The sequence below is a fragment of the Oncorhynchus nerka genome, linkage group LG20 (genome assembly GCF_034236695.1).
Source record: "Oncorhynchus nerka isolate Pitt River linkage group LG20, Oner_Uvic_2.0, whole genome shotgun sequence".
Taxonomy (NCBI): Eukaryota; Metazoa; Chordata; class Actinopteri; order Salmoniformes; family Salmonidae; genus Oncorhynchus; species Oncorhynchus nerka.
The window spans coordinates 95,329,022-95,356,684 of record NC_088415.1 but is presented as its reverse complement, the minus strand read 5'-3'; the positions used below and the strand labels follow the sequence as shown (position 1 = coordinate 95,356,684).

Here is a 27,663-nt window from a genome sequence, read left to right as displayed (position 1 = left end):
ACCTCTGGGGTGTGAAGACATACACAATCAATACATTCTTTCACTTTGAATATGTGGAATAGGTTTGTGTAGATCTGTCAGAAAAAAACATAACTTAATTCCTTTTTTACTTCATTTTAAGGCAGCAAAATGTGAAGACCGTGCAAAGCGTGTGTAGAATTTCACTAGGTCCTGTGTGTGTATGTCTGTGTTTACTTAAAGTTTGAAGGGACTTTACCTGACTATGGTGATGCCATCGCGATGGGAACATCTGTGACAATTAAGAAACAAAATATTACATATTAGGGGTATTTATTAAGAAAAATTATTGGTTTAGGGATAAAATTAGCAAATGAAACTCAAAGTAAACTAACACATGATGTCCAGTGTGCCACACAGTGTTCCAGGCTGTAATGTATGTGTATATTATGTAAAATGTTACCCATTTTTCACCACTGAGCAAATGTATTAAGGTCTGCTGAGCACAAACTTGAATGTTGTGAAACTTCTGTGCAACGTCCAGCGCACGTTTACTGTGAACACTGAGGCTGTACCCACTTTAAGTTAGTTTTACTGTGAACACTGAGGCTGTACCCACTATAAGTTAGTTTTACTGTGAACACTGAGGCAGTACCTGCTGTAAGTTATAGTTTTACTGTGAAAACTGACGCTGTACCTGCTTTAACTTACAGTTTTAACAGTGGACAAGTAGGCTAATGTGGCTATTTGATCATAATGTAGTCCTAGCAGACAGGCTTACCATCAAAAACGATGGAGAAAATGCATCTCATAACATTTTAACATGGAAATAGCTGTTCTATCATTCAGTCTACAGTAGCAGCCAATGTGTGGTGTTCAATTATAGGCCAACATTCCATGAGACTTGTGAAAACACATGCAGGGCTTGACATGAACCTGTTTATCCACATTTGGTTGGAAATATTTGATCGAGAAGCAATATTCAAACTTTGTTTCTGTTTTTTAAGCAGATTAAAGTCAGGACTGAGACTGTACCATTCAGGAGCACTAAACACCTATTGGAAAGCCATTCTGGTGTGTCTTTGGCATTCAAATGTGTGTAAATAGGCTTTCTTGTCCCAGGGATACTTGTCCCTGGGAAAGTCCCAGGATTTCTTGTCCCTAGATAGTCCCAGGGTTTCTTGTCCCTGGGATAGTCCCAGGGTATCTTGTCCCTGGGATAGTCCCAGGGTTTCTTGTCTCTGGATAGTCCCAGGGTTTCTTGTTCCTGGGAAAGTCCCAGGGTTTCTTGTTCCTGGGATAGTCCCAGGGTTTCTTGTTCCTGGGATAGTCCCAGGGTTTCTTGTCCCTGGGATAGTCCCAGGGTTTCTTGTCCCTGGGATAGTCCCAGGGTTTCTTGTCCCTGGATAGTCCCAGGGTTTCTTGTCCCTGGATAGTCCCAGGGTTTCTTGTCCCTGGATAGTCCCAGGGTTTCTTGTCCCTGGATACTCCCAGGGTATCTTGTCCCTGGGATAGTCCCAGGGTTTCTTGTCCCTGGATAGTCCCAGGGTTTCTTGTTCCTGGGAAAGTCCCAGGGTTTCTTGTTCCTGGATAGTCCCAGGGTTTCTAGTCCCTGGATAGTCCCAGGGTTTCTTGTTCCTGGATAGTCCCAGGGTTACTTGTCCCTGGGATAGTCCCAGGGTATCTTGTCCCTGGGATAGTCCCAGGGTTTCTTGTCCCTGGATAGTCCCAGGGTTTCTTGTTCCTGGGAAAGTCCCAGGGTTTCTTGTTCCTGGATAGTCCCAGGGTTTCTTGTCCCTGGATAGTCCCAGGGTTTCTTGTCCCTGGATAGTCCCAGGGTTTCTTGTCCCTGGATAGTCCCAGGGTATCTTGTCCCTGGGATAGTCCCAGGGTTTCTTGTCCCTGGAGGGTCCCAGGGTTTATTGTTCCTGGGAAAGTCCCAGTGTTTCTTGTCCCTGGATAGTCCCAGGGTTTCTTGTCCCTGGATAGTCCCAGGGTTTCTTGTTCCTGGGAAAGTCCCAGGGTTTCTTGATCCTGGATAGTCCCAGGGTTTCTTGTCCCTGGATAGTCCCAGGGTTTCTTGTCCCTGGATAGTCTCAGGGTTTCTTGTCCCTGGATAGTCCCAGGGTTTCTTGTCCCTGGGATAGTCCCAGAGTTCTCAGAAGACAGAGGTAAGCTTTCCTTTTATTTTTTACCTGGGCTCTGCTCATGGCATGTCTTTTGATCCTGACACCTTCCCCAAAGAGGCATTGACCAAGTATGAACTCTGGGGTGTTTCCACCAAGTATGAACTCTGGTGTGTTTCCAACCAGTATGAACTCTGGGGTGTTTCCACCAAGTATGAACTCTGGGGTGTTTCCACCAAGTATGAACTCTGGGGTTTTTCCAACCAGTATGAACTCTGGGGTGTTTCCACCAAGTATGAACTCTGGGGTGTTTCCACCAAGTATGAACTCTGGGGTGTTTCCACCAAGTATGAACTCTGGGGTGTTTCCAACCACTATGAACTCTGGGGTGTTTCCAACCAGTATGATCTCTGGGGTGTTTCCAACCAGTATGAACTCTGGGGTGTTTCCAACCAGTATGAACTCTGGGGTGTTTCCACCAAGTATGATCTCTGGGGTGTTTCCACCAAGTATGAACTCTGGGGTGTTTCCACCAAGTATGAACTCTGGGGTGTTTCCAACCAGTATGAACTATGGGGTGTTTCCAAACAGTATGAACTCTGGGGTGTTTCCAACCAGTATGAACTCTGGGGTGTTTCCAACCTGTATGACCTCTGGGGTGTTTCCACCAAGTATGAACTCTGGGGTGTTTCCAACCAGTATGAACTCTGGGGTGTTTCCAACCAGTGTGAACTCTGGGGTGTTTCCAACCAGTATGAACTCTGGGGTGTTTCCACCAAGTATGAACTCTGGGGTGTTTCCACCAAGTATGAACTCTGGGGTGTTTCCACCAAGTATGAACTCTGGGGTGTTTCCAATCAGTATGAACTCTGGGGTGTTTCCAACCAGTATGAACTCTGGGGTGTTTCCACCAAGTATGAACTCTGGGGTGTTTCCAACCAATGTGAACTCTGGGGTGTTTCCAACCAGTATGAACTCTGGGGTGTTTCCAACCAGTATGAACTCTGGGGTGTTTCCAACCAGTATGAACTCTGGGGTGTTTCCAACCAGTATGAACTCTGGGGTGTTTCCAACCAGTATGAACTCTGGGGTGTTTCCAGCCAGTATGACCTCTGAAGACAATTAATGCAACACAATCTTTTAAAAATGTTTTATTTATTATTATTATTATTTTTATTCTACAACTTTCTTTCACTTTGAATTTTGCTGCCTAAAAGGTAAGTAATTAATTATATGTTTTTGCCTACTTGGTTTGTGTAGATATGTAGGCAAAAACATATAATTAATTACCTTACAGCAAAATGTGAAGACTTTGCAAAGCGGGTGTAGACGTTCACTAGGTCCTGTGTGTGTATGTCTGTGTTTACTTAAAGTTTGAAGGGACTTTACCTGACTATGGTAAAACCATCGCGATGGGAACATCTGTGACAATTAAGAAACAAAATATTACATATTAGGGGTATTAATTAAGAAACATTATTGGTTTAGGGATAAAATTAGCTAATGAAACTCAAAGTAAACTAACACATCATGTCCAGTGTGCCACACAGTGTTCCAGGCTGTAATGTATGTGTATATTATGTAAAATGTTACCCATTTTTCACCACTGAGCAAATTTAAGGTCTGCTGAGCACAAACTTGAAAGTTGTGAAAATTCTGTGCTACTTCCAGCGCACGTTTACTGTGAACACTGAGGCTGTACCCACTTTAAGTTAGTTTTACTGTGAACACTGAGGCAGTACCTGCTTTAAGTTACAGTTTTACTGTGAACACTGACAATTTGCTTTAGGGGGTGCTGAGCTGTTGGCCGGGGTAGGGGTAGCCAGGTGGAAAGCATAGAGAGATACTTCTTAAAATTGTTGACTAGAAATAGAAAGTAACTATAACTGGGCTAATAACTAGCTAACTAGCAAAACATACACAGGTGGCAACAAGTAGCTCTCACTTTGATCTCAGAACAAGAGCATCTACTCCCGACCGCTCGTACTGTAGCCATGTACACAGTGAACGGCACAGATCCATATATGGCAATGGCTATTTGCATATAGGCCTACTGCAGCTCTGATTGGTTATGGGGCACCTGTCTGTGTAGAGTACAGACTGAGTCCTGCCTGTCGATAGAATCCTACTCCAATGTGCTCTGCCTACAAGAAAGTCTTACACAGTTAGTTTGCATACTAAGTCTTGCACAGTTAGTTTGCATACTAAGTCTTGTAGAGTTAGTTTTGTGTCAGTATGTTACATTAAAATGGTCTAACATTGCGCTGATTCCACCAAAGTAGAGCTTAACATTGTTAACTGAAGGGGAAAACTAGAGAAAGGTGAGTGAAGGTCTCGTGCTTCTCTGCAGTTTAGGAACATTGATGATGTCTTATGTGAATGTTTATGTTTAAATGTCTGCTTGGCCGTCATGTCTACGACCAGCTGTGGTATATTGGCCATATGGGAAAACAACCCTCGGCCCTCATTGCTGTGGTAAATATGGGAAAACAACCCTCGGCCCTCATTGCTGTGGTAAATATGGGAAAACAACCCTCGGCCCTCATTGCTGTGGTAAATATGGGAAAACAACCCTCGGCCCTCATTGCTGTGGTAAATATGTGAAAACAACCCTCGGCCCTCATTGCTGTGGTATATTGTACAACCTCGGCCCTCATTGTTGGGTAAATATGGGAAAACAACCCTCGGCCCTCATTGCTGTGGTAAATATGGGAAAACAACCCTCGGCCCTCATTGCTGTGGTAAATATGGGAAAACAACCCTCGGCCCTCATTGCTGTGGTAAATATGGGAAAACAACCCTCGGCCCTCATTGCTGTGGTAAATATGGGAAAACAACCCTCGGCCCTCATTGCTGTGGTAAATATGGGAAAACAACCCTCGGCCCTCATTGCTGTGGTAAATATGGGAAAACAACCCTCGGCCCTCATTGCTGTGGTAAATATGGGAAAACAACCCTCGGCCCTCATTGCTGTGGTAAATATGGGAAAACAACCCTCGGCCCTCATTGCTGTGGTAAATATGGGAAAACAACCCTCGGCCCTCATTGTTGTGGTCATGGAAAACAACCCTCGGCCCTCATTGCTGTGGTAAATATGGGAAACAACCCTCGGCCCTCATTGTGGTAAATATGGGAAAACAACCCTCGGCCCTCATTGCTGTGGTAAATATGGGAAAACAACCCTCGGCCCTCATTGCTGTGGTAAATATGGGAAAACAACCCTCGGCCCTCATTGCTGAGGTAAATATGGGAAAACAACCCTCGGCCCTCATTGTTGTGGTAAATATGGGAAAACAACCCTCGGCCCTCATTGCTGAGGTAAATATGGGAAAACAACCCCGGCCCTCATTGCTTGGTAAATGTGGGGCCCTCATTGCTGTGGTAAATATGGGAAAACAACCCTCGGCCCTCATTGTTGTGGTAAATATGGGAAAACAACCCTCGGCCCTCATTGCTGAGGTAAATATGGGAAAACAACCCTCGGCCCTCATTGCTGTGGTAAATATGGGAAAACAACCCTCGGCCCTCATTTCTGTGGTAAATATGGGAAAACAACCCTCGGCCCTCATTGTTGTGGTAAATATGTGTACATGCGTACCTTCGTGAAATCCAAGTTTAAGTATTTGACTGCCTGGCCATCGGTCCAGACAAACGCGTCCCGGTTTAAGTTACTCAGTCCAATCCACAGGTCAGTAGCACCAGAAGTCATCTGGGTTGTCAGAAACACTGCAACCATAGAGATAGATAGAGGACTCATCTTTATATCTGTTCCCATTATAGCATCTGTAACAGCATGAGTAGCTCCATAGAGATAGACAGAGGACTCATCTTTATATCTGTTCCATTATAGCATCTGTGACAGCATGGGTAGCTCCATAGAGATAGACAGAGAACTAATCTTTATTTCTATGTCATTATAGCATCTGTGACAGCATGGGTAGCTCCATAGAGATAGATAGAGGACTCATCTTTATATCTGTTCCCATTATAGCATCTGTGACAGCATGGGCAGCTCCATTGAGGCTGCAACCCATAGGACTCCCCACCCAGTTGACTACTTAAAAATGGTGGATGATGGCAATGTCTAATAGCAATGGCAATGTCAAAGATAAAATGGGTTATATCCATGATGAGTCCTCTGTCTCTATGGGCAGCGCAATGAAGGGTTATCTCCATTTTAAAGTGGTACATTTTCTTCTTCATTGACAAACCATAGGTAACCAAATTTGATGAAAACAATGCTCCAATCATTGGCTGATTTCTCTAAACCCATAGAAATCCCCACCCAGTTGACTACTTTAAAATGGTGGAATCCCTCAGTCCATCCAGAGCCCTCTATCTCTATTGCTACAACCCACAGGAGAGAGTGTTGGTCAGGAGAGAACAGGATGGATCATCACTGACTGACTGACATGTGGCTGATGCTACTGTCATTTCCATCTGTAAAACAAGATGCTACTGACACTAATAGTACAATCCATGGGATGTTTATGTGCATGACTGTCTGTAAAATGTCAGTTGGTCAGCTGACCAGTTTAGGGTCAGTGGCGTTGTCTGTGGGTGTTAAATACCTGCCTGTCTAAGACAAGATGACCGTTCATTCAGTATATGTATATTTTGCAGTGGTGTAAAGTATTTTAAGTACTTAAGTACTTTATGTGGGTATCTGTACTTTACTGTTTATATTTTTGACAACTATTCATGTTCCTTCCCTTCATTCCTAAAGAAAATAATTAACTTTTTAACTCCATACATTTTTATTTTCTATTTTTTTTTTTTTTTTTTTACCCCTTTTTCTCCCCAATTTTGTGGTGTCCAATCGTTGTAGTAGCTACTATCTTGTCTCATCACTACAACTCCCGTACGGCTCGGGAGAGACGAAGGTTGAAAGTCATGCGTCCTCCGATACACAACCCAACCAAGCCGCACTGCTTCTTAACACAGTGCGCGCATCCAACCTGGAAGCCAGCCGCACCAATGTGTCGGAGGAAACACCGTGCACCTGGCCACCTTGGTTAGCGCACACTGCGCCCAGCCCGCCACAGGAGTCGCTGGTGCGCGATGAGACAAGGATATCCCTACCGGCCAAACCCTCCCTAACCCGGACGACGCTAGGCCAATTGTGCGTTGCCCCACGGACCTCCCGGTCGTGGCCGGTTAAGACAGAGCCTGGGCGCGAGCCCAGGGACTCTGATGGCACAGCTGGCGCTGCAGTACAGCGCCCTTAACCACAGCGCCACCCGGGAGGCCACTCCATACATTTTTCATGGCACTCTAAAGTACTTGTTACATGTTGACAGGAAAATGGTCCAATTCACACTCTTATCAAGAGAACGTCCCTGTTCATCCCTACTGTCTCTCTGTTGAGTTTGTAAATTATGTGTTGGAGCCCCTGGGGATCCATTAATAAAGAAAACTGGGAAATCGTGCCGTCTTGTTTGCTTTTAAGTCATTTAAAATTATTTATACTTTTACTTTTGATACTTACAGTGGGGCAAAAAAGTTTTTAGACAGCCACCAATTGTGCAAGTTCTCCTACTTAAAAAGATGAGAGAGGCCTGTAGTTTTCATCATAGGTACACTTCAACTATGACAGACAAAATGAGATAAAAAAATCCAGAAAATCACATTGTTGGATTTTTAATGAATTTATTTGCAAATTATGGTGGAAAATAAGTATTTGGTCACCTACAAACAAGCAAGATTTCTGGCTCTCACAGACCTGTAACTTCTTCTTTAATAGGCTCCTCTGTCCTCCACTCGTTACCTGTATTAATGGCACCTGTTTGAACTTGTTATCAGTATAAAAGACACCTATCCACAACCTCAAACAGTCACACTCCAAACTCCACTATGGCCAAGACCAAAGAGCTGTCAAAGGACACCAGAAACAAAATTGTAGACCTGCACCAGGCTGGGAAGACTGAATCTGCAATAGGTAAGCAGCTTGGTTTGAAGAAATCAACTGTGGGAGCAATTATTAGGAAATGGAAGACATACAAGACCACTGATAATCTCCCTCGATCTGGGGCTCCACGCAAGATCTCACCCCGTGGGGTCAAAATGATCACAAGAACGGTGAGCAAAAATCCCAGAACCACACGGCGGGACCTAGTGAATGACCTGCAGAGAGCTGGGACCAAAGTAACAAAGCCTACCATCAGTAACACACTACGCCGCCAGGGACTCAAATCCTGCAGTGCCAGACGTGTCTCCCTGCTTAAGACAGTACATGTCCAGGCCCGTCTGAAGTTTGCTAGAGAGCATTTGGATGATCCAGAAGAAGATTGGGAGAATGTCATTTGGTCAGATGAAACCAAAATATAACTTTTGGTAAAAACTCAACAAAGAATGCCGAGTTGCATCCAAAGAACACCATACCTACTATGAAGCATGGGGGTGGAAACATCATGCATTGGGGCTGTTTTTCTGCAAAGGGACCAGGACGACTGATTCGTGTAAAGGAAAGAATGAATGGGGCCATGTATCGTGAGATTTTGAGTGAAAACCTCCTTCCATCAGCAAGGGCATTGAATATGAAACGTGGCTGGGTCTTTCAGCATGACAATGATCCCAAACACACCGCCCGGGTAACGAAGGAGTGGCTTCGTAAGAAGCATTTCAAGGTCCTGGAGTGGCCTAGCCAGTCTCCAGATCTCAACCCCATAGAAAATCTTTGGAGGGAATTGTCCGTGTTGCCCAGCAACAGCCCCAAAACATCACTGCTCTAGAGGAGATCTGCATGGAGGAATGGGTCAAAATACCAGCAATAGTGTGTGAAAACCTCGTGAAGACTGACAGAAAACATTTGACCTCTGTCATTGCCAACAAAGGGTATATAACAAAGTAATGAGATAAACTTTTGTTATTGACCAAATACTTATTTTCTACCATAATTTGCAAATAAATTCATTAAAAATCCTACAATGTGATTTCCTGTATTTTTTTTCTCATTTTGTCTGTCATAGTTGAAGTGTACCTATGATGAAAACTACAGGCCTCTCTCATCTTTTTAAGTGGGAGAACTTGCACAATTGGTGGCTGACTAAATACATTTTTCCCCCACTGTATGTATATTTCAAAAAACAAATACTTTTAGACTTTTACTCAAGTATTATTTTACTGGGTGACTTTGAATTTTACTTGAATCATTTTCTATTAACGTATCTTTACTTTTACTCATGAATAAAAATGGGGGACTTCTTCCACCACTGATTTGGTTTTTAAAGTCTGTTTTAGGATCAATAGAGGTGATAGGTAGGAGAAAGAGCTATGGTCTTACATGTACTCCAGAGGGAGGGTCTTAGACCGCCACAGACGAGGGGTCATTTACAGGTTAAAATAATCTCACCTTGCTCCCGCCTACTGGTGATGGACGCCAGGTTAGCTCCCATGGATTGGCAGTACGATCTGGCCTCGAGCCAGGTACAAGGCACCCGGTATCCAATCAATTTGTAGCACTATAATCAAATCAATAAGCAATAAATCAAGTTGATTCAAGTTGATTGATTATAGGCAAACGCTTTGAGTTAGACTTCCATTCTCAAAGCCTGTTGTAAAACTGTATCGTCTGTTTTCATGTGAAAGACATTCAACATATTATTATTAAATAATCATTATTTTAACACTCTTCCTGTGTAACCTTTGATCTCTGACCTTAGGATCCATTCTCTCCTCTTACTGACCTTAGACTGGTAGCGGACCCATTCCGGGGGGCAGCCTCCTGTGGGGGGGGCAGTAGGGGGCACGGTGCTGTTCACTGGGGGGGAACCACTCCTCTCACAGATGGACCTCATTTCAGTGCCACAGTTATAGTCATGCCAGAAACCTGGAGACACAGTTAAAGTCATGCCAGAAACCTGGAGACACAGTTATAGTCATGCCAGAAACCTGGAGACACAGTTATAGTCATGCCAGAAACCTGGAGACACAGTTATAGTCATGCCAGAAACCTGGAGACACAGTTATAGTCATGCCAGAAACCTGGAGAAACAGTTATAGTCATGCCAGAAACCTGGAGACACAGTTATAGTCATGCCAGAAACCTGGAGACACAGTTATAGTCATGCCAGAAACCTGGAGAAACAGTTATAGTCATGCCAGAAACCTGGAGACACAGTTATAGTCATGCCAGAAACCTGGAGACACAGTTATAGTCATGCCAGAAACCTGGAGACACAGTTATAGTCATGCCAGAAACCTGGAGACACAGTTATAGTCATGCCAGAAACCTGGAGACACAGTTATAGTCATGCCAGAAACCTGGAGACACAGTTATAGTCATGCTAGAAACCTGGAGACACAGACACATAGTTATAGTCATGCCAGAAACCTGGAGACACAGACACACAGTTATAGTCATGCCAGAAACCTGGAGACACAGTTATAGTCAAGCCAGAAACCTGAACACTCAGACACACAGTTATAGTAGACCTAATCATGCCATTGAGTTAAGTGGTAACCAGCCCCAAGATTCAGAATGAAAATAACTCAATGGAAGTTCTTATAAGAGAGGAACATTTTTGGGCCTCGACTCATCTTTAGCTCACCCATGGAGCTGAACATGACAACACAGTTCTCATCGTTGTTCTTGAAGTCCGGCTGGTTGTTGTCCCATCTCTGGAATACTACTGGGGAACCGTCCATCCACCTGGACAGAACACAGGACACGATAACTCAGAACACAAGGATTCAAGAACTCAGAACACAAGGATTCAAGAACTCAGAACACAGGACACAATCACTCAGAACACAAGGATTCAAGAACTCAGAACACAGGGCACAATAACTCAGAACACAAGGATTCAAGAACTCAGAACACAAGGATTCAAGAACTCAGAACACAAGGATTCAAGAACTCAGAACACAGGACACGATAACTCAGAACACAGGACACAATAACTCAGAACACAGGACACGATAACTCAGAACACAGGACACAATAACTCAGAACACAGGACACAATAACTCAGAACACAGGACACGATAACTCAGAACACAGAACACAATAACTCAGAACACAATAACTCAGAACACAATAACTCAGAACACAAGAACTCAGAACACAAGGATTCAATAACTCAGAACACAAGGATTCAATAACTCAGAACACAAGGATTCAATAACTCAGAACACAATAACTCAGAACACAAGAACTCAGAACACAAGGATTCAATAACTCAGAACACAAGACACAATTTTTTTTAATTTTTTTTTTATTTCACCTTTATTTAACCAGGTAGGCTAGTTGAGAACACCTTTATTTAACCAGGTAGGCTAGTTGAGAACAAGTTCTCATTTACAATTGCGACCTGGCCAAGATAAAGCATAGCAGTTTGACACATACAACGACACAGAGTTACACATGGAGTAAAACAAACATACAGTCAATAATACAGTATAAATCCTTTTAAGGATGTTGCGAATTTTCGCAGCTTTTTGTTAAAAATCGCGCAACATTTCAGCGCCCTGCTATTCATGCCAGGAATATAGTACATGCATATGATTAGTATGTGTGGATAGAAAACACTCAGACGTTTCCAAAACTGTTTAAATCACGCCTGTGGCATTTACAGAACGGGCGTTTCATCGAAAATTGCATGAAAATCTGTTCACTGAAAATGGAAAAATATATCCTTCCGCGACTACAGGCAATTGTTAAAAGTGAACCGAATTAAATAGAGCCAAGTTTACACTGCCTACAGCTTCCACAGGTTGTCTAGAGTCATGTCATTTGATTCGCAATTGATTCTTGGTCTAACCCAAACAAGGGAACATCTTCCCTGATGGCTCTGCCCGGATTTTTGGTCGACCTCTGGTCAGACATGTTTTTCTACACGGACAAGATAAAGATTTAACATCGTCTCTTGATCAATTTTATTGCTTATTAACGTGTACTAATACCTAAAGTTGCATTACAAAAGTATTTCGAAGTGTTTTGTGAAAGTTTATCGTCGACTTTTGGCATTTTAAAAAATGACGTTACGTTATGAAATGCTAATTTTTTCCTCTAATTCCAAGGTATTCCTAGCTCGATATCTAGGCTATATATGGACCGATTTAATCGAAAAAAGACCCTAAATGATGTTTATGGGACATCTAGGAGTGCCAAGAATGAAGCTCGTCAAAGGTAAGGAATGTTTTATATTTTATTTCAGCCTTTTCGTTTGCGAGCGCTAACGAAAAATCTGTCGTTTTTTTGTGACGTTGCAGTATGTGAGGCTGCATGGTACAGATAATAGCATCTCATGCTTTCCCCGAAAAGCATTTTACAAATCTGACTTGGTGGATAGATTCACAACGAGTGTAGCTTTAATTTGGTATATTGGATGTCAATTTTTATGAAATTTTGATTTTTATCATAAACTATGCGTGGTGCACTTGAAATTTCCGAAAATTCGATTCCCACAGGGGAAGCACTTCCATAACAAGTTCAAGTCTATATACGATGTGAGCAAATGAGGTGAGATAAGGGAGGTAAAGGCAAAAAAAGGCCATGGTGGCAAAGTAAATACACTATAGCAAGTAAAACACTGGAATGGTAGATTTGCAATGGAAGAATGTGGAAAGTAGAAATAAAAATAATGGGGTGCAAAGGAGCGAAATGAATAAATAAATTAAATACAGTAGGGAAAGAGGTAGTTGTTTGGGCTAAATTATAGGTGGGCTATGTACAGGTGCAGTAATCTGTGAGCTGCTCTGACAGTTGGTGCTTAAAGCTAGTGAGGGAGATAAGTGTTTCCAGTTTCAGAGATTTTTGTAGTTCGTTCCAGTCATTGGCAGCAGAGAACTGGAAGGAGAGGCGGCCAAAGAAAGAATTGGTTTTGGGGGTGACTAGAGAGATATACCTGCTGGAGCGTGTGCTACAGGTGGGAGATGCTATGGTGACCAGCGAGCTGAGATGAGGGGGGACTTTACCTAGCAGGGTCTTGTAGATGACATGGAGCCAGTGGGTTTGGCGACGAGTATGAAGCGAGGGCCAGCCAACGAGAGCGTACAGGTCGCAATGGTGGGTAGTATATGGGGCTTTGGTGACAAAACGGATTGCACTGTGATAGACTGCATCCAATTGGTTGAGTAGGGTATTGGAGGCTATTTTGTAAATGACATCGCCAAAGTCGAGGATTGGTAGGATGGTCAGTTTTACAAGGGTATGTTTGGCAGCATGAGTGAAGGATGCTTTGTTGCGAAATAGGAAGCCGATTCTAGATTTAACTTTGGATTGGAGATGTTTGATATGGGTCTGGAAGGAGAGTTTACAGTCTAACCTGACACCTAAGTGTTTGTAGTTGTCCACGTATTCTAAGTCAGAGCCGTCCAGAGTAGTGATGTTGGACAGGCGGGTAGGTGCAGGTAGCGATCGGTTGAAGAGCATGCATTTAGTTTTACTTGTATTTAAGAGCAATTGGAGGCCACGGAAGGAGAGTTGTATGGCATTGAAGCTTGCCTGGAGGGTTGTTAACACAGTGTCCAAAGAAGGGCCAGAAGTATACAGAATGTTGTCGTCTGCGTAGAGGTGGATCAGAGACTCACCAGCAGCAAGAACGACCTCATTGATGTATACAGAGAAGAGAGTCGGTCCAAAAATTGAACCCTGTGGCACCCCCATAGAGACAGCCAGAGGTCCGGACAGCAGACCCTCCGATTTGACACACTGAACTCTATCAGAGAAGTAGTTGGTGAACCAGGCGAGGCAATCATTTGACAAACCAAGGCTGTCGAGTCTGCCGATGAGGATGTGGTGAATGACAGAGTCGAAAGCCTTGGCCAGATCAATGAATATGGCTGCACAGTAATGTTTCTTATCGATGGCGGTTAAGATATCGTTTAGGACCTTGAGCGTGGCTGAGGTGCACCCATGACCAGCTCTGAAACCAGATTGCATAGCAGAGAAGGTATGGTGAGATTCGAAATGGTCGGTAATCTGTTTGTTGACTTGGCTTTCGAAGACCTTAGAAAGGCATGGAAGGATAGATATAGGTCTGTAGCAGTTTGGGTCAAGAGTGTCCCCCCCTTTGAAGAGGGGGATGACCGCAGCTGCTTTCCAATCTTTGGGAATTTCAGACGACACGAAAGAGAGGTTGAACAGGATAGTAATAGGGGTGGCAACAATTTCGGCAGATCATTTTAGAAAGAAAGGGTCCAGATTGTCTAGCCCGGCTGATTTGTAGGGGTCCAGATTTTGCAGCTCTTTCAGAACATGCAGTGCTGTTGACCGGGGTAGGAGTAGCCGTAGAGAAATGCTTATTGAAATTCTCTATTACAGTGGATTTGTCGGTTGTAACAGTGTTTCCTATCTTCAGTGCAGTGGGTAGCTGCGATGAGCTGCTCTTATTCTCCATGGACTTTACAGTGTTCCAGAACTTTTTTGAGTTAGTACTACAGGATGCAAATTTCTGTTTAAAAAAGCTAGCCTTAGCTTTCCTAACTGCCTGTGTATATTGGTTCCTAACCTCCCTGAAAAGTTGCATATCACGGGGGCTATTCGATGCTAATGCAGTATGCCACAGGATGTTTTTGTGCTGGTCAAAGGCAGTCAGGTCTGGAGTGACCCAAGGGCTATATCTATTCCTGGTTCTACATTTTTTTGAATGGGGCATGCCTATTTAAAATAGTGAGGAAGGCACTTTTAAAGAATAACCAGGCATCCTCTACTGTCGGGATAGGTCAATGTCGTTCCAGGATACCCCGGCCAGGTCGATTAGAAAGGCTTGCTCGCAGAAGTGTTTTAGGGAGCGTTTGACAGTGATGAGGGTCCTTTGACCGCAGACCCATTACGGATGCAGGCAATGAGGCAGTGATGAGATCTTGGTTGAAGACAGCAGAGGTGTATTTGGAGGGTGAGTTAGTTAGGATGATATCTATGAGGGTGCCCGTGTTTACGGACTTGGCGTTGTACCTGGTGGGTCCATTGATCATTTGTGTGAGATTGAGGGCATCAAGCTTAGATTGTAGGATGGCCGGGGTGTTAAGCATGTCCCAGTTTAGGTCACCTAGCACGAGCTCAGAAGATAGATGGGGGGGGGCAATCAAATCACATATGGTGTCGAAGGCACAGCTGGGGGCAGAGAGAGGTCTATAGCAAGCTGCAACGGTGAGAGACTTGTTTCTGGAAAGGTTCATTTTTAGAAGTAGAAGCTTGAATTGTTTGGGTACAGACCTGGATAGTAAGACAGAACTCTGCAGAAAATTGCAACACCGCCCCATTTGGCAGTTCTACCTTGTCGGAAAATGTTATAGTTAGGAATGGACATTTCAAGGTATGCTTGTCATCGTTAAGGACTGGGGAGGTTTTCAGGATAAAATTAAATGGAATGGAGCGTAGCACAAGCAAAATCCTAGAGGACAACCTGGTTCAGTCTCCTTTCCACCTGACACTAGGAGATGAATTCACCTTTCAGCAGAACAATAACCTGGTTCAGTCTCCTTTCCACCTGACACTAGGAGATGAATTCACCTTTCAGCAGAACAATAACCTGGTTCAGTCTGCTTTCTACCTGACACTAGGAGATGAATTCACCTTTCAGCAGAACAATAACCTGGTTCAGTCTCCTTTCCACCTGACACTAGGAGATGAATTCACCTTTCAGCAGAACAATAACCTGGTTCAGTCTGCTTTCTACCTGACACTAGGAGATGAATTCACCTTTCAGCAGAACAATAACCTGGTTCAGTCTGCTTTCTACCTGACACTAGGAGATGAATTCACCTTTCAGCAGAACAATAACCTGGTTCAGTCTCCTTTCCACCTGACACTAGGAGATGAATTCACCTTTCAGCAGGACAATAACCTGGTTCAGTCTCCTTTCCACCTGACACTAGGAGATGAATTCACCTTTCAGCAGAACAATAACCTGGTTCAGTCTGCTTTCCACCTGACACTAGGAGATGAATTCACCTTTCAGCAGAACAATAACCTGGTTCAGTCTGCTTTCCACCTGACACTAGGAGATGAATTCACCTTTCAGCAGGACAATAACCTGGTTCAGTCTGCTTTCCACCTGACACTAGGAGATTAATTCACCTTTCAGCAGGACAATAACCTGGTTCAGTCTGCTTTCCACCTGACACTAGGAGATGAATTCACCTTTCAGCAGAACAATAACCTGGTTCAGTCTGCTTTCCACCTGACACTAGGAGATGAATTCACCTTTCAGCAGAACAATAACCTGGTTCAGTCTGCTTTCCACCTGACACTAGGAGATGAATTCACCTTTCAGCAGAACAATAACCTAAAACACAAGGCCAAATCTACACTGGAGTTGCTTACCAAGAAGACAGTGAATGTTCCTGAGTGGCCGATATTAAAGTTTTGACTTAAATCTACTTGAACATATATGGCAAGAGCTGAAAATGGTTGTCTAGCAATGATCAACAACCAATTTGACAGAGCTTGAATAATGTTTTAAAGAATAATGGATGTAACAGTATAACTTTAGACCGTCCCCTCGCCCATACCCGGGCGCAAACCAGGGACCCTCTGCACACATCAACAACAGTCACCCACGAAGCATCGTTACCCATCGCTCCACAAAAGCCGCGGCCCTTGCAGAGCAAGGGGAACTACTACTTCAAGGTCTCAGAGCGAGTGACGTCACTGATTGAAACGGTATTTAGCGCGAACACCGCTAACTAGCTAGCCATTTCACATCCGTTACATGGGCAAATGTTGCAGAATCCAGGTGTGGAAAGCTCTTAGAGACTCACCCAGAAAGACTCACAGCTGTAATTGCTGCCAAGGGTGATTCTAACATGTATTCACTCAGAGTTGGGAATACTTATGTAAATTAGATATGTCTGTATTTCATTTTCAATAAATGTGTAAACATTTCTAAAAACAAGTTTGTACTTTGTCATTATGGGGTATTGTGTGTTGACTTGTGAGAGAAAAAATACTATTTAACCCATTTTGAATTCAGGCTGTAACAACAAAATGTGGAATAAATCCAGGGGTATGAATCCTTTCTGAACAAACTGTATGTATTACTGATAAGTCAGTAATACTCACACGAAACATGGAACTCAGAACACAAGAACTCAGAACACACAAGACATAGAACACATAAAGAACACAGACAATACACAGAAAATATGCTTTGTTCATGACATGCCGGAATGTTCGGAAATACAACTTCTAAACAGAGCAATGAGGTGTACATTCACATGCTTTGAACTGGTTGAGAACGCCAACTGGCTAATGTCTAAGTAGCTACGTCAACCCATGAACAAAAAGCGCAGCCAACACGCTCTCATCCAAATTATAGTGTTAAAAAAAGGTCCAAATAAATTGGATAAATAATGTTTTGTTAAATTATGTTCTTGGTAGGTGACGTCAGAGTTCAGCATGTCTGAAAAGTCTTCAATTGGAGGTCCTTTCAAACCGATTTCTCCCAGAAAGGAAGCTCGTATTTCAGAGTTTCTAAAATGTCATGAATGCAGCAATAGAACAGCAGTTTGACACCACTAGTTTAGAAGTGATATAAAAAACGTTTTATTTTTCTTTTACTAATTTTATACTCACCCGAAAGAGCGATCAAGATCAACTGTGAGCCCGATGTAATGGTTTCCAAAATGCTCTTTATTGATCTGAAAAAAGAGCAATTAGCATTAGGGACCAGCTGTCTTGGAGTCCACATGGGCCAGCGTCCGTTTCAACACCTTGTAGAGTCCAAGCCCTGACCAACTGAGGGCAAAAGGAGGTGCAACTCCATATTAGAAAGGTGTTCTTAATGTTTTGTTGATTCAGTGTATTTCAGTGGTGGAAAAATGACCCAATTGTCATAATTGAGTAAAAGTAAAGATACCTTAATATAAAATGAAAGTCACCCAGTAAAATACTACTTAAGTAAAGGTCTAAAAGTATATTTTTAAAAACACTTAAGTATCAAGAGTAAATGTCAAAATCCTTATATTGAGCACATCTTTTCTATTTACGGATAGCCAGGGCACACTCCAACACATCATTTAGAAACGAAGCCTTTGTGTTCCGTGAGGCCGCGAGTCTGCCAGATGAGAGGCAGAGGATTACCAGGGATGTTCTCTTGATTAGTGCGTGATTTGGACCATTTTCCTGTCCTGCTAAGCATTCAAAACATTACTTTTGGGTTTGAGGGAAAATGTATGGAGTAAAAAGTATATCATTTATTTTAGGAATGTAGTGAAGGAAAAGTAAAAGTTGTCAAAAAATAGAAATAGTAAAGAACAGATACCCCAAACAACGACTTAAGTAATACTTTAAAGTATTTTGACCTAAGCACTATACACCACTTGTGTATATAGCTCTGCCAATGTGTTTGAAGGCAGGACTATAGCGAAACTATAGGTGTTTACCTTTTTCCACAGAAATGTATTTTCTGTTAGTCCGTTGATAACAACAAGGTCCCCATGCCTCTGCTGACAGTAGTGTCTGGCATTCTCCATGGCCAGCCTCTCAGTATTAAAGTAATACTGAGAGCCTCCATACTCCAGCCAGCCATCCTCTGTCACATTATACTCTAGACAGGGTTAGAAAATACTCATATAAGTTATGTGCAATTAAGTCCCTCTAGAGACCAAGCAGATAAGTCCCCTCTAGAGACCAGGCAATTAAATCCCCTCTAGACACCAAGCAGATAAGTCCCCTCTAGAGACCATGCAGATAAGTCCCCTCTAGAGACCAAGCACATCTAGAGAGGGGACTTATCTGCTTGCTTTGGTCTCCACAGAAGGGATTCATCTGCTTGGTTTGGTCTCCACAGAAGGGACTTATCTGCTTGGTTTGGTCTCCACAGAAGGGACTTATCTGCTTGGTGTAGTCTCTAGAGAGGGGACTTATCTAATGGGTGTAGTCTCTAGAGAGGGGACTTATCTGATGGGTGTAGTCTCTAGAGAGGGGACTTATCTGATGGGTGTAGTCTCTAGAGAGGGGACTTATCTGATGGGTGTAGTCTCTAGAGAGGGGACTTATCTGATGGGTGTAGTCTCTAGAGAGGGGACTTATTTGCTTGGTGTAGTCTCTAGAGACGGGACTTATTTGCTTGGTGTAGTCTCTAGAGAAGGGACTAACTTGCTAATGTTGTCTGTAGAGGGAGCTTGTCTGCTCGGTCTCTAGTGGGGACTTGTCTGCTCGGTCTCTAGTGGGGACTTGTCTGCTCGGTCTCTAGAGGGGACTTGTCTGCTCGGTCTCTAGAGGGGACTTGTCTGCTCGGTCTCTAGAGGGGACTTGTCTGCTAGGTCTCTAGAGGGGACTTGTCTGCTCGGTCTCTAGAGGGGACTTGTCTGCTCGGTCTCTAGAGGGGACTTGTCTGCTCGGTCTCTAGAGGGGACTTGTCTGCTCGGTCTCTAGAGGGGACTTGTCTGCTCGGTCTCTAGAGGGGACTTGTCTGCTCGGTCTCGTGAGGGGACTTGTCTGCTCGGTCTCGAGAGGGGACTTGTCTGCTCGGTCTCGTGAGGGGACTTGTCTGCTCGGTCTCGAGAGGGGACTTGTCTGCTCGGTCTCGAGAGGGGACTTGTCTGCTCGGTCTCGAGAGGGGACTTATCTGCTCAGTCTCTAGAGGGGACTTGTCTGCTTGGTCTCTAGAGGGGACTTATCTGCTCAGTCTCTAGAGGGGACTTATCTGCTCAGTCTCTAGAGGGGACTTGTCTGCTCGGTCTCTAGAGGGGACTTGTCTGCTCGGTCTCTAGAGGGGACTTGTCAGAGGCCTTTTGGACTGCGTTCCAAAGTTCACACTAACATACCGCAATGCGTCCTCAAAATATTTATACTTTTAATGTGGTGAGCTCATTCATTTATTCAATAATTTAAGAGTGATAGACAACTCATCAACACTTGCCAATATTTTCCAGGGAGTCCTGGGAGCTATGGGATGCGTACTGTCAAGGGGACTTACCAGGGATGGTGTTGTTGGGAGGAGGTAGTGGGGTCACTCCTGTAATGCCACAGAGAAAAGAGGAGGAGAATGTAGAAGACAGGAGGAGAGAGAAGACTGTGTTAGCTCACCAAGCTAAAGCCTTCTGGTCCCAGTAAGGTTACTAATCATGCACTTCCGTCCCACAGACAGAGGCGCTACATCCTGAATGTCTTCCTTTTTTAGTGTTGCACTTTTGACCACAACCTCATGGGCGGTGCACCTAGTGGCCGGAGACTTTAATGCAGGGCAACAAATCAGTTTTACCTCATTTCTACCAGCATGTTACATGTGCAACCAGAGGAAAAAAACACTAGACCATCTTTACTCCACACACAGAGACATGTACAAAGATTTCCCTCGCTCTCGATTTGGCAAATCTGACCATAACTATTCACCTGATTCCTGTTTACAAGCAATAACTTAAGCAGGAAGTACCAGTCTGGGATTCTTCCGATGGCATTGAGTACACCACATCAGTCAATGGCTTCATCAATAAGTGCATCGACGACGTCGTCCCCACAGTACCTCAACCAGAAGTTATGGATTACAGGAAACATCTGAGCTGAAGGGTAGAGCACAGATGACTCTATTTCACTCCACACTGCCCTTTCCCATGTGGACAAAAGGAACACCTACGTGAAAATGCTATTTATTGACTCCAGCTCAGGGTTCAACACCATAGTGTCCACAAAACACCTCCCTTTGCAACTGGACTTCCTGACGGGCCGCCCCCCAGGTGGAAATGGTAAGTAACAACACATCTGCCACACTGATCCTCAACACAGGGGCCCAGTCCCCTTCCTGTACTCCCTGTTCACCCGCGACTGCAAGGCCAGGCATGACTCCAACACCATCATTAAGTTTGCTGATGACACAACAGTGGTAGGCCTGATCACCGACAACGATGAGACAGCCTAAAGGGAGGAGGTCAGAGACCTCGCAGTGTGGTCACAGGATAATAACCTCTCCCTCAACGTGATCAAGACAAAGGAGATGATCGTGGACTGCAGGAAAAGGAGGGCCAAGCACGCCCCAATTCTCATCGACAGGACTGTAGTGGAGCAGATTGAGAGCTTGATGTCCACATCACCAACACACTATCATGGTCAAAACACACCAAGACAGTCATGAAGAGGGCACGACAACTGCTATTCCCCTCAGTAGGCTGTAAAGGTGTGTCATGGATCCTCAGATCCTCAAAAGGTTCTACAGAACCTGACTGGTTGCATCATCAAGGTGTGTCATGGATCCTCAGATCCTCAAAAGGTTCTACAGATGCACCACCAAGAGCATCCTGACTGGTTGCATCAACGCCTGGTATGGCAACTGAGATGCAGTGCCTTAGACCGCTGTGCCACTCGGTAGCCCCATATAGCCTCGCTACTGTTATTTTATTGATGCTCTTTAATTATTTGTTATTTTTAGATTATTTTTTTTCCTTCTTTTTCAATTAAATGTTTTCTTTATTCATTTTGAGAGACTCCATACATTACATTACCTTTCGGGATCTCACACAGCCAGTTGTTGTAGCCATACATTACATTACCTTTAGGGATCTCACACAGCCAGTTATTGTAGCCATACATTACATTACCTTTAGGGATCTCACACAGCCAGTCGTTGTAGTCCTCACAGTTTACATCGTTCCAGGATCCCTCTTCATCCCAGTAAGAGTTCCTCATCTCAGCACAGGACTCCACGCCGTTGTAGTTGTTGGGTTCCCCCTCCACCCAGTGTTGGAAGGACAGCTGAGGACAAACACTTTTGTAAGAGAAACTTTCCCATGAGGTAGTAGTAGTAGTAATATTACTATTACTAGCAGTATTACTATTAGTAGTAGTAGTATTACTATTACTAGCAGTATTACTATTAGTAGTAGTAGTATTACTATTACTAGCAGTATTACTATTAGTAGTAGTAGTATTACTATTGCTAGCAGTATTACTATTAGTAGTAGTAGTATTACTATTACTAGCAGTATTACTATTAGTAGTAGTATTACTATTACTAGCAGTATTACTATTAGTAGTAGTAGTATTACTATTACTAGCAGTATTACTATTAGTAGTAGTATTACTATTGCTAGCAGTATTACTATTAGTAGTAGTAGTATTACTATTACTAGCAGTATTACTATTAGTAGTAGTATTACTATTACTAGCAGTATTACTATTAGTAGTAGTAGTATTACTATTACTAGCAGTATTACTATTAGTAGTAGTAGTATTACTATTACTAGCAGTATTATTATTAGTAGTAGTATTACTATTACTAGCAGTATTACTATTAGTAGTATTAGTATTACTATTACTAGCAGTATTACTATTAGTAGTAGTATTACTATTGCTAGCAGTATTACTATTAGTAGTAGTAGTAGTATTACTATTACTAGCAGTATTACTATTAGTAGTAGTATTACTATTACTAGCAGTATTACTATTAGTAGTAGTAGTATTACTATTAGTAGTAGTAGTATTACTATTACTAGCAGTATTACTATTAGTAGTAGTAGTATTACTATTGCTAGCAGTATTACTATTAGTAGTAGTAATATTGCTATTGCTAGCAGTATTACTATTAGTAGTAGTAGTATTACTATTACTAGCAGTATTACTATTAGTAGTAGTAGTATTACTATTACTAGCAGTATTACTATTAGTAGTAGTAGTATTACTATTAGTAGTAGTAGTATTACTATTAGTAGTAGTAGTATTACTATTACTAGCAGTATTACTATTAGTAGTAGTAGTATTACTATTAGTAGTAGTAGTAGTATTACTGTTACTAGCAGTATTACTATTACTAGCAGTATTACTATTAGTAGTAGTATTACTATTAGTAGTAGTTGTCGTAGTATTAGTAGTATTAGTAGTAGTAGTCGTATTAGTAGCAGTATTACTATTAGTAGCAGTAGTAGTAGTATTACTTTTAGTAGCAGTAGTATTACTATTAGTAGCAGTATTACTATTAGTAGCAGTAGTAGTAGTATATATATATTAGTAGTAGTAGTAGTATTTCTATTAGGAGTAGTAGTAGTAGTAGTAGTATTACTAATAGTAGCAGTAGTAGTAGTAGTATTACTTTTAGTTGTAGTAGTATTTCTAGTAGTAGTAGTAGTAGTAGTATTAGTAGTAGTAGTAGTATTACTATCAGTAGCAGTATTACTATTAGTAGGAGTAGTAGTAGTAGTAGTATTGCTTTTAGTAGTGGTAGAAGTAGTATTACTATTAATAGCAGTATTACTAATAGTAGTAGTAGTAGTACTATCAGTAGCAGTATTACTATTAGTAGCAGTAGTAGTAGTAGAATTACTATTAGTAGCAGTAGTAGTAGTAGTAGAATTACTATAAGTAGCAGTATTACTATTAGTAGCAGTAATAGTATTTCTGTTAGTAGTAGTAGTATATCTATTTTTATTAGTAGTAATAGTATTACTATTATCATTATAAATAGAAGTAGTAGTAGTACTAGTAGTATTAATATTACAAGTAGTAGTAGTAGTAGCATTACTATTAGTAGTAGAAGTCGTAGTATTACTATTAGTTGCAGTAGTAGTACTATTACTAGTAGTAGTAGTATTACTATTAGTCACAGTAGTAGTAGTAGTATTACTACTAGTATTATAATTAGTAGTGGAATGACTATTAGTAGTAGAGGTAGAAGTATTACTAATATTAGTAGTGGTAGTATTACTAGTAGTAGTAGTACTATTAGTATTATAATTAGTAGTTGTAATAGTATTAGCAGTTGTAGTAGTATTACTATTAGTATTATAGATTGTAGTAGAATTACTATTAGTAGTAGTAGTAATAGTAGTATTACTATTATTACTATTCGTATTACTATTAGTAGTATTATATAACATTAGTAGTAGTATTACTATTGGTAGCAGTAGTTGTAGTAGTATTACTACTAGTATTATAATTAGTAGTCGTAGTATTACTAGTAGTAGTAGTATTAGTATTACTATTAGTATTATAATTAGTAGTAGTATTACTAGTAGTAGTAGTATTAGTAGTGGTATTACTATTAGTATTATAATTAGTAGTAGTATTACTAGTAGTAGTAGTATTAGTAGTGGTATTACTATTAGTATTATAATTAGTAGTAGTATTTGTATTATTATGTGAACATAACTCACTGGCGACCCATCAGTCCAGGCGAAGCCAGCGTTGGGATCCTGAGCACTCAGACCGATCCAGGAAGTCCCATCACGGCTAATGTATACAATACTATATTATCACCATGGTTACGGTATCCAGAACAATACTACATTATCACATATTATCCAGCAAACAGCTAGAGGCAGGACTTTCTCCTATAGAGCTCCATTTTTATGGAACGGTCTGCCTACCCATGTGAGAGACGCAAACTCGGTCTCAACCTTTAAGTCTTTACTAAAGACTCATCTCTTCAGTGGGTCATATGATTGAGTGTAGTCTGGCCCAGGAGTGTGAAGGTGAACTGAAAGTCTCTGGAGCAACGAATGGCCCTTGCTGTCTCTGCCTGGCCGGTTCCCCTCTTTGCACTGGGATTCTCTGCCTCTAACCCTATTACAGGGGCTGAGTCACTGGCTTACTGGTGCTCTTTCATGCCGTCCCTAGGAGGGGTGCGTCACTTGAGTGGGTTGAGTCACTGATGTGATCTTCCTGTCTGGGTTGGCGCCCCCCCCCCTTGGGCTGTGCCGTGGCGGAGATCTTTGTGGGCTATACTCAGCCTTGTCTCAGGATGGTAAGTTGGTGGTTGAAGATATCCCTCTAGTGGTGTGGGGGCTGTGCTTTGGCAAAGTGGGTGGGGTTATATCCTTCCTGTTTGGCCCTGTCTGGGGGTATCATCGGATGGGGCCACAGTGTCTCCTGACCCCTCCTGTCTCAGCCTCCGGTATTTATACTGCAGTAGTTTGTGTAGGGGGGTTAGGGTCAGTTTGTTATATCTGGAGTACTTCTCCTGTCCTATCCGGTGTCCTGTGTGAATTTAAGTATGCTCTCTCTAATTCTCTCTTTCTTTCTCTCTCTCTGAGGACCTGAGCCCTAGGACCATGCCTCAGGACTACCTGGCATGATGACTCCTTGCTGTCCCCAGTCCACCTGGCCGTGCTGCTGCTCCAGTTTCAACTGTTCTGCCTGTGGCTATGGAATCCTGACCTGTTCACCGGATGTGCTACCTGTCCCAGACCTATTATTTGACCATGCTGCTCATTTATGAACATTTGAGCATCTTGGCCATGTTCTGTTATAATCTCCACCCAGCACAGTCAGAAGAGGACTGGCCACCCCTCATAGCCTGGTTCCTCTCTAGGTTTCTTCCTAGGTTTTGGCCTTTCTAGCCAACGTGCTTCAACACCTGCATTGCTTGCTGTTCGGGGTTTTAGGCTGGGTTTCTGTTCAGCACTTTGAGATATCAGCTGATGTAAGAAGGGCTTTATAAATACATTTGATTTGGCTACAGTATCCAAAACATTACTATATTATCACCATGGCTATGGTATCCAAAACAATACTATATTATCACCATGGCTACGGTATCCAGAACAATACTATATTATCACCATGGCTACGGTATCCAAAACAACACTATATTATCACCATGGCTACGGTATCCAAAGCAACACTATATTATCACCATGGCTACGGTATCCAGAACAATACTATATTATCACCGTGGCTATGGTATCCAGAACAATACTATATTATCACCGTGGCTATGGTATCCAGAACAATACTATATTATCACCATGGCTACGGTATCCAAAACAATACTATATTATCACCATGGCTACGGTATCCAGAACAATACTATATTATCACCATGGCTATGGTATCCAAAACAACACTATATTATCACCATGGCTACGGTATCCAAAACATTACTATATTATCACCATGGCTACGGTATCCAAAACAATACTATATTATCATCATGGATACGGTATCCAGAACAATACTATATTATCACCATGGCTACGGTATCCAGAACAATACTATATTATCACCATGGCTACGGTATCCAAAACAATACTATATTATCATCATGGATACGGTATCCAGAACAATACTATATTATCACCATGGCTACGGTATCCAGAACAATACTATATTATCACCATGGCTACGGTATCCAAAACAATACTATATTATCACCATGGCTACGGTATCCAGAACAATACTATATTATCACCATGGCTACGGTATCCAAAACATTACTATATTATCACCATGGCTACGGTATCCAAAACATTACTATATTATCACCATGGCTACGGTATCCAGAACAATACTATATTATCACCATGGTTACGGTATCCAGAACAATACTATATTATCACCATGGCTACGGTATCCAAAACAACACTATATTATCACCGTGGCTATGGTATCCAAAACATTACTATATTATCACCGTGGTTACGGTATCCAGAACATTACTATATTATCACCATGGCAGGGAATACAACTTCTGTCAGTGTGAGTTAGCAGTATTACATTATTGGTATGTCGGGGGGCCCCACCTAGTGGACAAGGTTTGAGAAACCTGGAAGAAGGTGGAAATAGAACTGTCAAACATGTAATTAACTGCAAACAACAAACATGTAATTAATAGGCAACAAACATGTTATTAAACCTTTATAGGCCACAAACATGTAATTAAACCTGTATAGGCAACAAACATGTTATTAAACCTTTATAGGCCACAAACATGTAATTAAACCTGTATAGGCAACAAACATGTAATTAAACCTGTATAGGCCACAAACATGTAATTAAACAAACATGTAATTACCTGTTGACTCTTTGGATCCTAGAATAAGACCTGTATATGTTGACTCTTTGGATCCTAGAATAAGATGTTGACTCTTTGGATCCTAGAATAAGACCTGTATATGTTGACTCTTTGGATCCTAGAATAAGACCTGTATATGTTGACTCTTTGGATCCTAGAATAAGACCTGTATATGTTGACTCTTTGGATCCTAGAATAAGACCTGTATATGTTGACTCTTTGGATCCTAGAATAAGACCTGTATATGTTGACTCTTTGGATCCTAGAATAAGACCTGTAATGTTGACTCTTTGATCCTAGGGGCTGAATGAGCCTTTGCTAACCGATAAAGGTGTGAGTTGGAATATCTGAGTGAGGTTGAAGAACTTACACATGATGCATAGACTGGAGGTCTGTAGAACTGTGGATGCTGAGTAGGTCTCCTCCAATCTCCCTGCAGAAATCCAGAGCCTCAAACCAGGTCTTCGCATCTTTGCGAGGCCCTGTAAAGAGCTGGACCAGACAAACAACCTATTCAGTGCATTACTTTAGACCAGAGCACTATGGGTAGTGCACTAATTCAGACCAGAGCCCTATGGGTAGTGCACTACTTCAGACCAGAGCCCTATGGGTAGTGCACTACTATTGACTAGAGCCCCATGGACACTACACAGGGAAAAGACTGTCATTAAAGACACAGACTGTCTCTGGATCATGATCTGTTACCGTTAGGAAGAGATCCTGAAGTAACGACAAACTAGGTCATTGTCCTAAATGACCTATAACCTCTGTAGATCAGGTGGTAGGACATGGTGCTTGCAAGACCAGGATAGTGGGTTTGATTCCCGAGACCACCCATACTGTAAAATGTATGCATGCATGACTGGATAAAAGCGTCTCCTAAATGTCAGATGTTATTATGTTGTTGCTAT

At 42.3% G+C, this 27,663-nt stretch overlaps 1 protein-coding gene across 1 annotated transcript in view; it reads right to left on the bottom strand.

Annotated features, from left to right (window-relative positions):
* LOC115126911 (macrophage mannose receptor 1-like) overlaps nucleotides 1–27,663 on the bottom strand; it is a 94,039-nt gene that overhangs the window by 25,305 nt on the left and 41,071 nt on the right. Inside the window, exons 13-23 of the mRNA XM_065006002.1 lie at nucleotides 27,123–27,244; nucleotides 24,114–24,189; nucleotides 21,567–21,720; nucleotides 19,952–19,990; nucleotides 18,414–18,577; nucleotides 17,605–17,669; nucleotides 10,634–10,734; nucleotides 9,770–9,912; nucleotides 9,436–9,544; nucleotides 5,683–5,810; nucleotides 218–250 (exon numbers count right to left, since the gene is read on the bottom strand). Coding sequence (XP_064862074.1) covers nucleotides 218–250; nucleotides 5,683–5,810; nucleotides 9,436–9,544; nucleotides 9,770–9,912; nucleotides 10,634–10,734; nucleotides 17,605–17,669; nucleotides 18,414–18,577; nucleotides 19,952–19,990; nucleotides 21,567–21,720; nucleotides 24,114–24,189; nucleotides 27,123–27,244 — 1,134 coding nt within the window. The remainder of the gene's footprint in view (nucleotides 1–217; nucleotides 251–5,682; nucleotides 5,811–9,435; nucleotides 9,545–9,769; nucleotides 9,913–10,633; nucleotides 10,735–17,604; nucleotides 17,670–18,413; nucleotides 18,578–19,951; nucleotides 19,991–21,566; nucleotides 21,721–24,113; nucleotides 24,190–27,122; nucleotides 27,245–27,663) is intronic.